A 13,497-nucleotide genomic window follows, 5' to 3' on the forward strand; every position below is an offset into this window, starting at 1 on the left:
TCTCCCTTTCTCCTTCTCACTTGTTCTTCCTGTCTCTCACTCTCTCTTCTTCTCTCTCTCTCTGTCTCACACTCTCTCTCACAATCTCTTTATCTCTCCCTCTCTCACTCGCTCTCTCTATTTCTGTCTCTCACACTCTCTCACTCACTCTCTCTCACTTCCTCTCCCTCTCTCTCTCTCTCTCTCTTTCTCTCTTTCTTGCTCTCTCCCTCTCTCTCTCTCTTTCAGCTCCATCCAATGTTCACAGTGTATCTGTAAAGAGTCGCAGTGAGACTGCATTGACATTAGAATGGAACAAAGTGAACAACAGCACAGTTTACAGTTACAGACTGACAGACTACAATGGAATAAACATCAACATCAGTGAATCAGAGGGAGATTCTGTAGTGACACACACAGTCTCAGCTCTTGCTCCTGGAACTAAATACTCCTTCACTCTGTACACTGTCTTTGAAGGAGTGGAGAGCAGTGGATACAACTTTTCCAGTGTCACCAGTAAGTGTGGGAGTGTTTTACATGGAATCAATGAATTGAAAATCTATGAAGCTTCAACCAAACTTTATAAACAGTGCTTTAAGGTTCATGAGACAAAAATAAGTATTGTGAAAATGTGATAGTTCTTCTATTATATTTTATGAAAAGCAAGAATAAAGGTTTTTAATATAAGTTTGTTTGAAAATTTTCATTAGAGAATATAGTAAATAATGAGTGAAAAGCTACAATATCGTACAATTCAATATTGTGCCTTTGCGCATCTGTAAATCTGAATTTTTATTGTAATTGAAATGCAGACTTCATTATTTATTAAGTCCTCTCTTTTTCGTTCTCTCTCTCTTTCTCTCTCCCTCTCCCTTTCTCCTTCTCACTCTCCCTTTCTCACTCTCACTCGCTCTTTCTCTCTCTCTGTCTCTTCCTCTCTCTCTCTCTCACTCTATGTCCCTCTCTCACTCTATCTCTCTTTATCTCTCCCTCTCTCTCACTCTCTATTTCTGTCTCTCACACTCTCACTCACTCTCTCTCCCTTCCTCTCCCTCTCTTACTCTCTCTCTCTCTCTCTCTCTCTCTCTCTTTTGTTCTCTCTCTTTCTCTCTCTCTTTTCTCTTTCTCCCTCTTTCTCTGTCTCTCTCTCTTTCAGCTCCATCTAATGTTCACAGTGTATCTGTAAAGAGTCGCAGTGAGACTGCATTGACATTAGAATGGAACAAAGTGAACAACAGTAACGTTTACAGTTACAGACTGACAGACTACAATGGAATAAACATCAACATCAGTGAATCAGAGGGAGATTCTGTAGTGACACAAACAGTCTCATCTCTCTCTCCTGGAACTAAATACTCCTTCACTCTGTACACTGTCTTTGAAGGAGTAGAGAGCAGTGCATACAACTTTTCCAGTGTCACCAGTAAGTGTGGGAATGTTTTACATGGAATCAGTGAATTGAAAGTCTGTGAAGCTTCAACCAAACTTTATAAATAGTGCTTTAAGGTGCATCAGAAAAAAATGTTTCGTCAAAATTGGAGATTTCTTCTTTTATATTTTATCCAAAGCAAGAAGAAAGGTTTTTAATGTAAGTTTATAAGTTTATAAGTTTGTAAGTTTAATAAATTTCATTAGAGAATATAGGAAATAATGAGCAAAAAGCTACAATATCATACAATTCAATATTGTGCCTTTGCGCATCTGTAGATCAGAATTTTTATTGTAATTGAAATGCAGACTTCATTATTTATTCAGTCCTCTCTCTTTTTCTTTCTCTCTCTCTCTTTCTCTCTTTCTCTCTCACACTCTCTCTCTCTCTCACTCTGTCTCTCTCTCTCTCTTACTCTGTCTCTCTCACTCTGTGTCCCTCTATCACTCTCTCTCTTTCTCTCTCTCTCTCCCTCTCTGACACTCTTTGTCTCTCCCTCTCTCTCTTTCTCCTTCTCTCTCTTTCTTTCTTTCTTTCTTTCTCTCTCTCTCTCTCTCTCTCTCTCTCTCTCTCTCTCTCTCTCTTTGTCTGTCTCTATTTCAGCTCCATCTAATGTTCACAGTGTATCTGTAAAGAGTCGCACTGAGACTGCATTGACATTAGAATGGAACAAAGTGAACAACAACAACGTTTACAGTTACAGACTGACAGACTACAATGGAATAAACATCAACATCAGTGAATCAGAGAGAGATTCTGTAGTGACACACACAATCTCAGCTCTTTCTCCTGGAACTAAATACTCCTTCACTCTGTACACTGTCTTTGAAGGAGTGGAGAGCAGTGGACACACATTTTCCAATGTTACCAGTAAGTGTGGGAGTGTTTTACATGACATTAATTAATTGCAATTAACAATCTGTGAAGCTTCACCATAACTTTAAATATAGTGGTTTTAGTTTATCTGGCAAAAATAAGTTTTCTCAAAAGAGTTTTTCTTTTATATTTCATCAAAAGGATAAACAGTTCATAAGTTTAATTTTGTTTAAGAAATTTAAGTTCTATAGAGAAAAGTTTTTGGAGAAAAGTTACACCACTTCAAATACAATAAACTGTATTTGAAGGAGTGAAGAGCAGTGGCTACAACCTCATCAGTGTCCCCAGCAATCATAGTCTCTATTCTAGTGGGCATCGTCGAAATCTCTTTAATAATTTGTTAGTTTTAACAAAAACAAAAAAAGCGACTTTATTCTTACCAAACATGTATTTTTAAAAAGTATTTTAGAAAAACAAATGAACAACTTGATTTTATGTTTTTATACACTTAATTAACCTCTTATAATTAACAATCCAGAAACAACAACAGTAAAATAAGAGCAAGTCAACATCTTAATGGAGCAAAGTGTATGAATATTACCATATTACCATTATTACAGTGACTATGATGCTTCATTGATGGGACCTGTCCTCCCTTTATCACATCAGGGCATTTTGTAGAGGACACATTAATTTAATTTTATATAAAGCTGCCAAATATTTCCAAATCCTGCTTGAAGTCTATGAACCACACAAATCACCATATTCTACAAATGATAGGCAAAATTGACAAATTAAACTGTTATTGACCTCCATTTTCATATGCCATTTTCTGTTTCATAGTTGTTAGTAAATAATTTACTGTTAATGAATAATGAGTCTTGATTTAAATGCCTTTCACACTTTTTTAGAAGAACAAATAACAAACATTTAAGCTTGGAACCATCCTTACAAAGAATTTAACATTTTATATTTTACTCAAAATGTTATGCATTTCATGCATCAGGTTAGGGCTGACTGACTGATTACAGCATTTTTCTGCCAAAGAAGATTGTCAGTTTACTAATCATATTGGGCCTCAATCACAAATAGTTTTTAGAAGAAATTACTTCTTAAAACTCACACAGTTTTCACAAAGATTCAGAGATTCATCAATGTTTTCTAATTTGGGATTTGATCATAGCAATAAATGGGCAGATTACAAATGCTGCATTTTTCCTTGGCTGAGCATGGTGGTAACAACCTTTGTCTGCTGCTCTATTCAAAGTTCCAGCTACTGTAACTGATCTGCACTGTAAATATGCGTCTGGAGGCTATGGTCTAGTTCTGGGTTGGGGTCCTCCTGTTGGAGAGAGGATGTCTGTGCTGATCAACATGAAAGGCAGAATCTTTACTGCATCAGGGGAAAGTTTGTCTATAGGGGGACTTCAACCTGCCCAGTGGTACACTCTGACTGTGACAGCTGAATCTGAGGGTATACAGAGTCTCGAAGTCTCAATCACTTGCCAGACTGATCCAAGAGGTGAGAGAGGGTGTATATGTGGTTATTCTGTACAAGTAAGAATAAGAAGAATTCTGTAAAAATAAGGAAAAAATGTACTATTTTAATAATTTTTATGACAAAAAAGCAATTTAAATCAAAATGACTTTTCCAGGAGTCATAGCAGGAGTTCTGGTATTCCTACTATTGGCTATCCTCATCCTTTGTATTGGTATCTTCATATGCCGGCGCAAGCCAGAGCTTAGCAGGTGAGTGTTGCCATTGTTTGTGAGAGAATGCTTGAATTCAGTACTTCACACTCACTTTGTCTCAGGAAAGGGAGCTTTGCCTGTGTGTTGAATTTCTATGCTGCCTGAGGTCAGCTTACTGAGAACACCAGCAATGGCAGCTAATTCACTTGATGAGAATGAGGAAATGCACAACTATTTTCTTTCCATTTGTTTTCCCTGTCTTTATGTTTCTGACATACAAGGTGCAGAAAGTTACACATTGTGTCTATGAGAATTCCATAAAAAACATTTGCATGTATATATTGGTCCATTTGCCCTATAACTGTGAAATTATTGACATGAGTTTTAATGAGTTAAACACTTTAACTGACATTTAGAAACTTTTAAAGAACTTAAAAATTTGTCACCATTTTATTTCATGTGTCTATTCCAGTGTCTTTAGAAAGTCAAAGTCATCTGTAGAGAACAAAGAACCCAGTGATAAATACAAGTAAGTTTTCTTGTATTTCATTTACTGTACATTTGTATTTCTATTTGTAGGCAAAAGATGAGTACAGTAACTGAAGTAGTTGAAGAAACTGAACATTTATTTGTTTTTAGACCAATTTCCCTGAAGAAGTTTTCAGAACATTTTGATTCCATGAGTTGTGATGAGAACCGGGGTTTCAGTGAGGAATATGAGGTACAGTCATGTTGTGTGTCTGGGGCGGGGGGGTGGGGGGGGTACAACACAGAGCTACAGGCAAATGCACATTAAATCATATAAAAATAATTGAAAGGTTAGCTCTTTACCTTATAAGAATTATTTCTGTATCGTCACTGCAAATGAATCCATCTTTTGGATATAATACTACTTCTTATTCTAATGCATTTAAGTCTACTATCTTGGTAAGATCAACCCTGTGTTTGGAATTTGAAAAGTTTTATTTCTTTCACTGCAGATGTTTTATCATTCTGTTATGCTGATAAGGTTTGTTATTTATTGTTGTTGCTTCTGTTGTTTACAGGATTTAAGCACAGTGGGTACAGATCAGAGCCGTATAGCTGCTTTACTTCCTGAAAACAAGAACAAGAACCGATTTACCAATGTACTGGCCTGTGAGTTTCAATCACACACACACACTCACTCACTCACTCACACTCTCTCTCTCTCTCTCTCTCTCTCTCTCTCTCTCTCTCTCTCTCTCTCACACACTCACTCACTCACTCACACTCTCACTCACACTCTCACTCTCACTCTCACTCACACACACTCTCTCACACACACACACACACACACACACACACACACACACACACAGCTATGACAAGAAATATGTTTTGCTAATTTTTACAGGGTACTTTTGGTTTCTTGTCATGTTTTCCATGTTTGTTTGCAGGGTAAAAAGGTTAGTCTTTCAATTCTTTATTGTAATCCTGTAGATGATTCTTCTCGTGTAAAGCTCACTGCACAGAATGATGCCGGCTCTGACTACATCAATGCTAACTACATGCCAGTAAGTGCTTTTTTTTTCAAATATTCCCAGGATATCATATCTCCTGACATACAGTCCTAAAAATGGTTCTTGATGGATTCTTTAGTAAAGATAATGGTTCTACCATGAACCATGAACTCTCAAAGGACTATCTGCATGCTTAAAAGTTTCTTTGCATCATGAATGTGTTCTTCAGACTGATGGATAATATGTTGTAAGCTATGTAGTTCTGTATAGATTTTTTTTTAATTGTTCTTCTATTGTTACAGTGCTTGCAACAACAGAAAAACCATTTTTTGGTGCGATTAAGAACCTTTTTCTATAGAAAAAGTTCTATAGAACTATCTACAGCACATTCTCCATCAATCTGAAGGACCCTGCCATCCATTTGGGTCGCGGGGGCAGCATCCTAAGCAATGAGGCCCAGACCTCCCTTTCCCCAGCCAGTTCCACTAGCTCCCCAGGGGGGATTCCGAGGCACTCCCAGGCCAGCTGGGCGATATAGTAACACCAGCATGTCCTGGGTTTTCCCCAGGGTCTCCTCCCAGTTGGACTTGCCTGTGAAACCTCCTGAGGAAGGCGTCTAGGAGGCATCCTAACCAGAAAGCCTTGCTTTATGGCTCAGCTCTTTCTTTACCACAACAGACCGGTAAAGAGCCCGCATCACTGCTGACCCAGCACCAATCCGCCTGTCAATCTCCCACTCCCTTTTACCATCACTCATGAACAAGACCCCGAGATACTTAAACTCCTCCACTTGAGGCAAGAGCTTATCCCCGACCCAGAGAGGGCTCTCTGCCCTTTTCTGCCTGAGAACCACTTGAGGTCACCAAATCGGACACGCTCCATCCCCTGACTGCGCCTAGAAATTCTATCCATAAAAATTATGAATAGAATTGGTGACAAAGCCCTGATGGAGTCCAACTCTCACTGGGAACGAGTCTGACAAACTGGAGCCTTGCCACCAAGGAGCTTTTTAACTACCTTAGCGACTTCGGCCTCAGTTATGGACGAGCCTATTCCTGCATCCCCAGACTCTGCCTCCTCACTGGAGAACGTGTCAGTGGTTAAACAGCACACCATCTCCACTATATACAGTGCTAGTGGCACACTGCTTTCTCCTTCTGAGTCGCCTGACGGTTTACCAGAATCTTTTCGGAGCCAACTTAGTCACTTTCCAAGGTCTCCCCAAACTCCTCCCACACCCAGGTTTTTGCCTTGGCGACGACTGAAGCCGCAGATCGCTTGGCCTGTCGATACTTGCCAGCTGCCTCTGGTGTCCCACAGACCAACCATGCCTGGTAGGACTCCTTCTTCAGCTTGATGGCATCTCTCACCTGGGATGTCCACCACGAGTTCGAGGGTTACCGCCCCGACAGCCACCAACTACCTTGCGACCACAGCTACAGTCAGCCACTTCAACAATGGAGGAGCAGAACATGGCCCATTCTGAGTCAATGTCCCCACCTCCCCCGATATCTGGTCAAAATTTTGACGGAGGTGTGAGTTGAAGATCAATCTGAAAGGTTTTTCTGCCAGACGTTCCCAGTAAACCCTCACTATACTACAAATGGCCGCAAGTCCGATGACACGACTACAAAGTCAATCATTGAACTGCGGCCTAGGGTGTCCTGGTGCCATGTGCACTTATGGACATCCTTATGTTCAAACATGGTGTTCATGATGGACAAACTGTGTTTGCACAGAAGTCCAAAAACTGAACACCACTCAGGTTCAGATCAGAGAGGCCATTACTCCCAATCACACCCCTCCAGGTCTCACTGTCATTGCCCATTTGAGCATTGAAGTCCCCGAATAGGACAATACAGTGTCCAGGAGGAGCACTTTCAAGCACCCCTCCCAAGGACTCTAAGAAGGCTGGGTACTCTGAACTGCTGTTCGGTGCATAAGCACAGACAACAGTCAGGACATGTTCCCCAACCCAAAGGCATAGGGAAGCTACCGTATTGTCCACCGGAGAAAACCCCAACATACAGGCGCCGAGTCAAGGGGCTATAAGAAAGCTCACACCTGCCCGTCGCCTCTCACCAAGGGCAATTTCAGAAAAGAATAAAATCCAGCCCCTCTCAAAGAGATTGAACCCAGAGCCCAAGCTGTGTGTTGAGGTGAGCCCACCAACTCAGGCTCCTTCCCCGACAGTGAAGTAACATTCCAAGTTCCAAAAGCCAGTTTCAGCAACCGAGGATCAGAACGCCAAGGCCCACGCCTTCGGCCACTGCCCGATCCACAAAGCACCAAACCCCTACTACTGTCTCTCCCATCAGTGGTGGGTCGATGGGAGGGGGGACTCATGTAACTCCTTTGGGCTGGGCCCGACCGGGCAGCATGAGTAAATGCCCGGCCACCAGATGCTGGCTGGCGCACCCCTCCCCCAGGCCTGGCTCCAGGGTGGTGCCACAGTTACCCTAATCCAGGCAGGGTACACAAGTCCTTTTTCTTTATTTTCATAAGGGTATTTTTGGATCACACTTTGTCTGACCGGTCACCTAGGACCAGTTTGCCTTGGGATACCCTACCAGGAGATTTTGCTCCAGACAACATAGCTCCTAGGATCATTCAAGCACGCAAACCCCTCCACCACGATAAGGTGGTGATCCCTGGAGAGGAGGACCCTGCCATGATGCATAGAATCTTTTAATAATGCAAAGGGTTCTTTGAATGTTTGTGGTTCCTTAAACAACCATTCTCTTTACTACAAAACCCTTGAAGAGCCATCTTTTTTAACCCTTGTGTGTTCGGGTCTGTGGGACCTTTTTTCAGTGTTTTCAGAAAAAAAATATGGATTTTTAAAGAATTAAAGATTTTTGATCCGCATTTTTTGGTGAAGAACATATAAAATAGCACATTTTCAGTGACTTCACTCTGTTCACCCCCCACACATTTATATTACATGTGGTGTTGGGCTGAACCCATGTGGAATAACAGTGTGGAGTTTGCTGTGTCCCTTCACTCTATTCTCCTCCTACATGGCCTGCTGTTGGTGTGTGTGTTTGTATTTGTATGTATGTATATATATATATATATATATATATATATATATATATATATATATATATATATATATATATATATAATGTGTGTGTGTGTGTGTGTGTGTGTGTGTGTGTGAGGGTGGGCAACAAGGATAGGCTGCTGACTGGCTACAGCTGTATCCTACACTGAATCCTATGCTGGCCACTTATGATATATTAAACATCTGGTGCTTTTACATAAACTGTTATGGCTGTAATGTTTAAAAAAAAAATTTTTTTAAATAATGCAGTGGGTCCACCAGACCACTGAGTAACAAAAACATCAACACCACACAAGGGTTAAGCATGTATTTTACCATATAGAACCATTCTGAAAAAGGTTCTATAGAGCACCAAAAATGTTTTTTTTCATTGTTATAAGCTTGACATCATAACAATAGAAGAACCCTTTTTCAAAAAGATTCTAAATAGAACCATATACAGCACATTCACCATCAATGTGAAGAACCATTTCACCATGCAAAGAACCCTTTGAGCATGCACATGGTTCTTTGAGTGTTCATAGTTCTATATACATTGTAGAACCACTGTCTTTGCTAAGCCCTTGAAGAACCATCTTTTTTCAGACCTCTGAGTTTGTACATTATTTTGTAGTTGCCCAAATAAGATGTCATTTCCGCTTTTGCTATATTGAGACCTCATTCTGGATTACTATGACAGTTTCAGTCTAAGAGCCTCTGCTGGGTCAACAACATCAGATTAGCACAGGCTTGAGAAGGGGTTTATCCCTGGATGCACCATTTCAGTGATTATTCGCACTCGCCATGAACATGCTGGTAAAGTCTGTAGAGGCCCAGTGCAGAGGTCCCCTCACCTAGTCCGGTGTCTGCCAACCGCCCATTAGGGCCTTCATGGATGAGCTGATGGTGACAACACCACATGTCCCAGGTAGCAGGTGGATCCTGAAGGAACTGGAAGAGATGATCACCTGAGCTCGCATGTGCTTCAAGCCAGCAAAGTCCAGAGCTCTATTGTTGAAGAAAGGAAAGGTCACCAACAAGTTTTGCTTCACACTTGACACTACCCAGATATTATCAATCACTGAGAAACCAGTGAAGAGCCTGAGGAAGTTGTTCAACTGTAGCCTGAAAGACACAGCAGCCATATGTGTAACCAACCTTGAGCTGGAAGACTGGCTAGCCACAGTGGACAAGTCAGGCCTACCTGGAAAGTTTAAGGTTTACCAACATGGCATCTTCCCATGGATTATCTGACCCCTTTCTGATCTATGAGGTTCCAATCTCCACCATCGAGGGCTTTGAGAAGAGAGTCAGCAGGTTTCTATGGAAGTGGCTTTGTCTACCTCAGAGCCTGAGCAACATCGCCCTGTATGGCCAGGACAACAAGCTAATGCTCCCCATCAGCAGCTTGAGTGAGGAGCTCAAGGTGAGCCATGCCAGGGAGGTGCTGCAATACAGAGAGTCAGAGGACCCAAAGGTCTCCCAGGCTGTGATTGAGGTGAGGACAGGGCAGAGGTGGAAGGCAGCAGAGGCTGTGGATGTGGCTGAGTCACAGATAGGGCACAAGGCAACGGTGGGAGTAGTGACTCATGGAACAACATCTCGCTACAACAAGGCACAGGGGAAGGACAGGAGAGTACTGGTGCAGCGAGAGGTGTGGGCATCAGTAGAGGAGGAGTGGGCCAGCAGGATGGTTGGAATGTGGCAGCAGGGAGCATGGACAAAATGGGAGCATGCAGTGGAGCACAAAGTCTCATGTGCAGAGGTGTGGAAAGCAGAACCCCATCATATACGATTCCTGATCCAGGCTGTCTACGACGTATTACCGAGCCCATCCAACCTGTTCAGCTGGGGATTAGTGGAGTCACCTGCCTGCAAACTGTGCCTGAAGAGGGGGACCCTGGAACACATCCTCAGCTGCTGTTCGAAAAGTCCTGGGCGAGGGGCGCTACCGTTCGTGCCATGACCAAGTTCAAGTCCTGAAAGCCATAGTGAACACAATCAGCTGTGGAATTGGCCACTGCAAGCATCTCCACCAAGTGAAGAACATCATTGCTTTTGTCTGGGCTGGGGAGAAGCCACCATCAGCTGCCAGGGCCACCTCATCTGGCCTGCTAGCAACAGCACAAGACTGGGAGTTGAAAGTTGACCTGGGGAAGCAGCCACATTCCCAGAAACTGTCGCCACTACAACACTGCAGCCTGACATGCTACTTATCTCAGAGACCTCCAAGCAAATCGTTATACTGGAACTCACCGTACTCTGGGAAGACCGCATAGAGGAGGCCAACGAGAGGAAGAGGGCAAAGTACACTGAGCTAGTGGAGGAGTGCCGGAACAACGGGTGGCGAGCATGGTGTGAGCCCATCGAAGTGGGATACAGAGGGTTCACTGGCCAGTCTCTCTGCAGGGCCTACAATATCCTGGGCATCACAGGGGCCAGTAAGCAAAGGGCCATTAAGGAAGCCACCGAGGCAGCAGAAGTTGCCTTAAGGTGGCTGTGGATAAGGAGAGGAGAACCATGGATGGGGTAGTGCTACCTGGACACAAGCTGGGGCCTGATCAACCCCAGCTGGGTCACTTGGGTGAGAGTGTATGATGTTCGAAAGACCTGAAACACTCCACGACCCCAGGTAACATCACTGATGATGTGTCCAGGTTGCATCAAGTTGATGTATGTTACAAGAAAAAAATTATATTTTTGAATTTTGAAAATTGTTGGTAAACAAAAATGTCCCAAAGCCAACACCTTTTCTCCTATGAACAATTTTTGCTCCTGAATAAGTGCTACAAGCAAGCTAATATTCCACATTTAACACTACTCAAATCATGAATGTCAAATTAGTTGAAAGTAAAGCCACTTCTTCAACTATACAATACTTTGGCTCTTACTCAACAACAACAACATCACTTAATCAAATTGCCTACTACCACCAAAGCTACTTGCCGACAACAACTAAAAAATGAATAACTTGTGCTTAATGGGTGTTTTGACAAATAAAAGAAGCGTGGTCTCTGATGTTTGCACTCTACTGTACACCATATAACAAAGGGAACCGACAATTTGACTCAGCAGTGAGTTTATCACGATATACATTAGAATAAAGTGATATTCATAATTCAAATAAATATAAAAACAATAAAAAGTAACAAAAATTTCTTGGGTCCATATTTTTCCTTGACACCTTCACAGCCACCACAGAGACTTGTTAATATAATCAATTACATCATGAGCACAATTTACTGAAGCACTGATTTGTCAAACTAGGAGTTGCTTTTTAATTACATATAATACTGGGCTTCCTCGAGGAGAGGTTAGAAAATGGTTAAACAAAAACACTAACATCCATAAAATCATGATTTATTTTATATATAATATATATATATATATATATATATATATATATATATATATTAATATTCTATGAATTTTGTTTATTCAAGTATTAAAACTTTTCTTAGCAAATAAACACTTACTACACAAATAAACACATTTTGAAAATGTGTCTTGGGTGCCTATGACTTTCACACAGTACTGTGTGTGTGTATATATATATATATATATGTATATATATATATATATATATATATATATATATATATATATATATATATATTGTCTGTTGTGTGTGTGTGTGTGTGTGTGTGTATGTCTTAGGGCTATGGCAGTTACAGCAAGCAGTACATAGCTGCTCAAGGTCCTCTTCCCTCCACCGTCAGTGACTTCTGGAGAATGGTGTGGGAGCAGAAGTCTCAGGCCATTGTCATGCTGACCAACTGTATAGAGAGTGGCAGGGTATGTCTGTGAGAATGCGGAGCAAAAGTGCAGTGCTCACTGATTGCCAGTTATACATGCTCCTGTAGTTACCTTGGTGTTAATTTAACGGCACACACTAAGTGACTCGGGTTGGCTATGGATACCAATTATATTGTAATATAACATTAATTTTGATTATTAAAGTAGTAATGATGAGACCTTTTCTGACTTTCTGTGGTGTCTTATTCATCTCTCTCTGCAGGTTAAGTGTGAACAGTACTGGCCACTGGACTACACTCCTTGTGCCTATGGAAACCTGCTGGTCACTATCCAATCAGAGGAGAAACAAAACAGTTGGACACTGCGAGAATTTGTTGTTAGAGATGTGAGCTTAATGTACAAACTCAGTATGCAGCTAAATCTGCCATATTGTATGCATGTCATCAATGTGAATGACATGAAAAATCAATAACAATAGAAATTTCAGCAACTACTTTGTGTGTTTGTTTGTGTGTAGAAGGCCACCTCTGAGGAGCGGATAGTGAAACACTTCCATTTCACTGCGTGGCCTGATCATGGAGTTCCCAGAGGGACAGATGAGTTGATTCAGTTCCGTGGGATTGTCCACCAGCACATAGAGCGCTTCCCGTTTACAGGACCTACAGTAGTACACTGCAGGTAATGACATCACAAACAGGTACACTACATCTTTAACAGTAGAAGCACACTGTAGCATTAACTTAAATTTAACCCATTAATACTATTTACATATACTTCACCAAATGTTATTGATCCTCTTTAAAAAGACTAAATAATCAAAAATCCCAGAATGTTATAAATCACTGTAAAATATCCAAGGCAATTCCAAATATAATGTAGAACAATATGATTCCCTTTGTGGGTGATGTGTGTGTCCACAGTGCTGGAGTGGGCAGGACAGGCACTCTGATTGCTCTGGATATATTATTGCAGCAACTGGTGAAAGAGGAAGCAGTGAGCATCGCTGCCTGTGTACATCGCATGAGGCTCAGGCGGCCACTGATGGTGCAGACTGAGGTACAGTCTATTATCAGTGCAGAGCAAATCAGTGCTCTGCAATTTCCCTCTGGGATCAATAAAGGATTCTGATTCTGCAGCAGTCACATGAGTTTTTAAAAAATGGCATAATATTGTTGGGGGGAGATACAGATGGGTGACAAAGCAAAAACCAACTTAAAGTGTCTTAGTAAAATGTTGGGCCACAATGAGCTACCTTGGCATTCTGCAAGTCTATAGAACTATGCTGCAGGGATGGAACA

General features: G+C 41.5%; 1 protein-coding gene across 3 annotated transcripts in view; it reads left to right on the forward strand.

Annotated features, from left to right (window-relative positions):
- ptprh (protein tyrosine phosphatase receptor type H) overlaps positions 1-13,497 on the forward strand; it is a 29,422-nt gene that overhangs the window by 13,558 nt on the left and 2,367 nt on the right. For 2 of the 3 annotated variants that reach the window (XM_017696122.2, XM_037534160.1), the window contains 13 exons: positions 229-495; positions 1,136-1,402; positions 2,012-2,278; positions 3,492-3,746; positions 3,880-3,973; positions 4,389-4,445; positions 4,556-4,637; positions 4,963-5,053; positions 5,378-5,451; positions 12,101-12,238; positions 12,462-12,584; positions 12,717-12,877; positions 13,120-13,255. In XM_017696122.2, the coding sequence (XP_017551611.2) occupies positions 229-495; positions 1,136-1,402; positions 2,012-2,278; positions 3,492-3,746; positions 3,880-3,973; positions 4,389-4,445; positions 4,556-4,637; positions 4,963-5,053; positions 5,378-5,451; positions 12,101-12,238; positions 12,462-12,584; positions 12,717-12,877; positions 13,120-13,255 (2,012 nt within the window). The remainder of the gene's footprint in view (positions 1-228; positions 496-1,135; positions 1,403-2,011; positions 2,279-3,491; positions 3,747-3,879; positions 3,974-4,388; positions 4,446-4,555; positions 4,638-4,962; positions 5,054-5,377; positions 5,452-12,100; positions 12,239-12,461; positions 12,585-12,716; positions 12,878-13,119; positions 13,256-13,497) is intronic. The other variant, XM_037534159.1, reaches the window with a different exon arrangement.

Source organism: Pygocentrus nattereri, chromosome 24 (genome assembly GCF_015220715.1).
Source record: "Pygocentrus nattereri isolate fPygNat1 chromosome 24, fPygNat1.pri, whole genome shotgun sequence".
Taxonomy (NCBI): Eukaryota; Metazoa; Chordata; class Actinopteri; order Characiformes; family Serrasalmidae; genus Pygocentrus; species Pygocentrus nattereri.